Source organism: Helianthus annuus, chromosome 11 (assembly GCF_002127325.2).
Source record: "Helianthus annuus cultivar XRQ/B chromosome 11, HanXRQr2.0-SUNRISE, whole genome shotgun sequence".
Classification (NCBI taxonomy): Eukaryota; Viridiplantae; Streptophyta; class Magnoliopsida; order Asterales; family Asteraceae; genus Helianthus; species Helianthus annuus.
Window position 1 is genome coordinate 55,079,736 of NC_035443.2, and position 4,617 is coordinate 55,084,352.

The following is a 4,617-nucleotide window of genomic DNA, read 5'->3' on the forward strand; positions in this document are numbered from 1 at the left end:
TTTTAAATAAGTTACAAATTTAATTTAGTGAGCTATTAAAAAGGAAGACTAAGAATTAATGATCTATCTAGTTTTACCAATATACCCTTACACCCATATTAAATACAAAAATTAAATGAAGTAAAATGAAGCATTATTATTGGTTGAAGTTTGTTCTTTTTTATTCTTACAAAAAAATTCTTCTCATTTGAACCATCCACTATATATATATATGTGTGTGTGTGTGTGTGTGTGTTATTTTTTTTAAATAGTAAACACATACCAATTGTAATAGAGGCCCATTTACAAATCATTTTTTTATGGTTTAGAATTTAGCCCACTTAATATTAGATTTATTAGGTCTAATACTAATTTAATTTTAAAAAATAAAAATAATAAAACATAATTGTAACCTGGGCAGGAATTGTTCACCGTGGATATTGAATAGACGCACGAACAAAATCAAGTGAACAACTCTGAGCGGCCAGTGATTATCGAACAAGAACGAACAAGTTGAACCCTCGAACAAGAACAAGTGAACAACTCACCAGTGGCAAGTTGATTCCAAGCATCGATCGATCGACCAATGATTATCGATTCCGGACATCAATCGATCAAACAGGGCACAGTGATTTTATTTATAAAATGATACTTAGTTTCCATTATTCGTTCATGTTATTTATGATATAGTGAAGGTTTAGTGTTAAATGTTAATTGAGTTTTGATTAATTATTGTTGTTAATTGAACACCGATTTTGAAAATTTATTGTTAATTGAACTCGATTATTTAGGCGTTAATGGCTCCTAAACAAGCATCCGGATGACAAACACGTCAAAAGAGGAAACAGGCGGAAGAATTGAAGTCTCAAACCGGTGCTATACGGTATGTAACTCATTCGAATAATATGATTTTCCCGTTTTTCGTAACTGCATTGTTTATCGAATACTATGATTTGTCATTTTCGTAATTGCATTGTTTATGGCTAAGGCATAAGGGCCCATTTTTTTCGAGCTCAAACAGGTTACATGAATTCTCAGAGACGCCACTAAAAGTTACCAAAATGGCTCCTTCTTTATACACCGTACATAGAACTCTATAACTATACTTTAGGAGTAAGATGTCACTGTCGGATACATTTGTTTGTTTAATGTTTATCACCAATAACCATATTGCAAGATAGGTCTAGGGTCATGTAGAAACCGTTACTCCGCGAAAACCAATTAGAATTGAGTACATGCCATAAATTAATAACTCATATTAAGGGTAATTTAGTCATTTCCAATATTTAATATTTATCTATAATTCATTTAACACAACAATTCTAAAATTGTTAGTTAAAATATCCCTATTTTCGTGCTCTTTACATTTTTTATATGTCTGGAACTTTGAGTAAGTAGATGTGCTAATTACACATACATGGTTGTGTTGAAACCAACACCGTTTCGAAACCAGTATAGGTGGAACTAACACAAAACAAGATTGAAATTAGTACTGACACAATTAACATGATCAAAACCAGCACAAACTGTTTTGTGGTGCTACTTTTAGTACTTTTTTAAAATGCCATTTTAGAAGGAAAAAAAACTATATAGTAGTATTATGCTCATATTAAAAGTATAAAAAATGCTTAATTTTATGATGTATTTTTTTAATTAATAAAGTATATAAACATCATTTTATTTCAAAAAAAAATATTGGTGGAAATTTTAGCTTAAACCTTTTATTTAATATAATAAGCATGATTACTATACCACCCTAAAAACTTAATTGACATATATAATTAACACCAAAGGCTTATGCGTAATCCGAATCACCCACTCATTAAAAGTTTATTTGGCTCATATCTGTACTTATCGTTTTTACAATTAACATGATATACCATATCATAATTCTTGCAGGATACATTGTTTATATACATAATAAATTTGATATTCATATCCTTGTCAGCCATGTACTTTATTGTATACATATGCATATAAATTTTTTTGTCATATACACAATCCCGCTCCTGTAACCTATAAGTTACGTCGGTTTTTATCTTAAGATATGAAAATAATCGAGTCTTTGTTGGACACATATGTAGTCATCATTTTTGGAATATATTCACACGTAAATTTGAAACAGGCCAAACATGTCACATATACTTCACTAATTAAGATATTACAAATGAGTAACTCATTCCCAATGTTAAACGTGACTCGTAATGTTAAAGATGCTATACAAAGATTATTTAATCAAAAGGTAAATTAACATAAAGTTAAACCTTTTTCGGTCCCTTTAACCATGGTCATAAGAATTATGTTGACAAAACCCAAGTCATCATACATCCTGAATGCTTTATGCACATGCTCTGGTGCAACAGTGACGAAAGGATTACGTTTGGCTAGCATTAAACAATTATTAAGATGACTTTAAAACATATTGTGATTTCTGTTAAACATCTTGCACTACCAAAAAAGAAAAAGAAAAACCGAACAATTTTTTTTCTATTAAAAACCGGGCATGAAATTTATTACAACTTTTTTTACGAGTTTGGATACTTGTAAGATATACGTTATACCACATAATTACACCTATATCATGCTTGTTTACTCGTCGCTAAATTATTAAGGTCAAGTGGGATCATAAAAGGGATCATCGATACCCGCAAACCTAACTTGTAATGAGTAATCAGTTATCCATCTAGTAATCTATTTTTTATATGAGGTGCATTTTGTAAAATGAGTATGGTAAATGGTGATATAATTCTATTACAAAATTATTATTTTTGTATTTTCTTGTAAACAATCATTTTAAAAACTGTTTCTCAAATAAGAAACCTTGTACCTGCTTGAAATAATATAAATAATATTAAGTATTTCAAAACCAATAAAAGAGTGATTTCATTTTGCTATAAATAGGTTTCATATCCACCCAAACATCTCACAAACAAAAAGACAAAAGTCATCAAATCACCAAATCCTCCATCTTTTGTCTGAGTGAACCATGGCTAAGGGAAGAGGCAGTGCAATGGTGACAATGGCTGTGTTATGTCTACTAGTGGCGGCACTTCAATGCGAGTTAGCTCAGGCAGCTACTTATGCCATCGGCGGTAATGGTGGCTGGACATTTAACGTCTCCGGCTGGGAAAAAGGCAAGAAGTTTAAGGCTGGCGACGTCCTTGGTATCATCCTATCACTAGTTTACTTGCTTAGTTCTTTTTAGATATAGCAATTTCTACCTATTTAGTTAACTTATTTCGAGTTCATTTAAAGTTTTAACAGTAACAATAACAATAACAGTAACAGTGTCAGTAAAGTTTTAACACTAACAGTAATAGTAATAATAATAGTAACAGTAACAGTGTCAGTAAAGTTTTAACAGTAACAGTAACAGTAAGAGTAGTAACAACAATAATAATAATAATAAATGGTTACTTAAATGATTTTTGATGGGCACAGTGTTCAACTACCAAAAAGGAGCACATAATGTGGTGGCTGTGAACAAGGCAGGGTATGTTGGGTGCAGCACTACCCCAAGAAATGCAAAGGTTTACACAAGTGGTAAAGATCAAATAAGGCTTGTAAAGGGTCTTAACAGCTTCATTTGTAGTCTCCCTGGTCACTGTGGTGCTGGCATGAAGATTCAAATCTCTGCTTCTTAAACAATAAAATAATGACAAAGAAGACGTTGATGAAATCTCTAAATTTATATGGATCAAGTGTTTCTTATGGTTGTTGTTATATGGTATAAATAAAAGAGTATTTGACTTAAATTTAAGGCAGTCTTATCACTTATGTGTTTGTTTTTATTGTATGTTTGGTTATATATGTATTATTCGTTTTTGGAAATGGTTTGAAAACTGGAATGGTTTTTAAATTTGTAGCTCGATTGTTTATCGGTTCTGAAGATGCAAAAATCCAGGATCAGTGGCGAAGCTTAAGATTTCTGACCGTGGGGTCGAAAACGTATATACCCAAAAATGTCTATAAAACCGGGGGGTCGAAAACGTATATAATTCTAAAAAAAAAAGATTCTAAAAAATCTAATAGTTCATGAAATATTTTTAGATTTTTTTTAATCATAAAAAAAGAATTCAAATTAATTTTTTTTTATTTTTATGATATTTTTTATGTTTTAGAATTTTTTAAGTTTTTTGATTTTTCAAATTTTTTTAGATTTTTATTGATTTTTTTAAATTTTTATTTTTTCAGAATTTTTTATTTTTCTGAATTTTTTGTTCTTTTTGTTTTTTCATATTTTTTGATTTCTTACAATTTTATGATTTTTTTTTTTGAAATTTTTACTTTTTTATATGTTTTTTTTGATATTTTAGATTTTTTTATTTCTATGATTTTTTTTGTAATTTTTTGAATTGTTTTATTATTATGATTTTTTTTTATTTTTTTTGTTATTTTTTAATATTTTTAGAGTTCATTTATTATATTTTTTAATATGGATCAATCCGGATAGTGATCCGTCCATTTAAAATTAAATTATTTGGATATGGATCGGATCACGATCCATTATGTTGGATCATGGATTGGATGATGATCCATTTAAATTGGATCATTAATCGATCGTATCATGATCCAATCCTTATCCATTCATTGACATGAGGGTAATTGGGTCGTTGCATCAGAAGCTAGTGGAGATAG

At 29.6% G+C, this 4,617-nt stretch overlaps 1 protein-coding gene across 1 annotated transcript; it reads left to right on the forward strand.

Moving 5' to 3' along the window:
* Nucleotides 1-2,895: 2,895 nt before the first annotated feature.
* On the forward strand, nt 2,896-3,810 carry LOC110890542 (basic blue protein). The gene is made up of 2 exons (XM_022138163.2): nt 2,896-3,143; nt 3,421-3,810. Exons 1-2 carry the CDS (start codon nt 2,966-2,968, stop codon nt 3,621-3,623), a joined length of 381 nt encoding a protein of 126 aa, XP_021993855.1. The 5' UTR covers nt 2,896-2,965; the 3' UTR covers nt 3,624-3,810.
* The last annotated feature ends 807 nt before the right edge of the window (nt 3,811-4,617 follow it).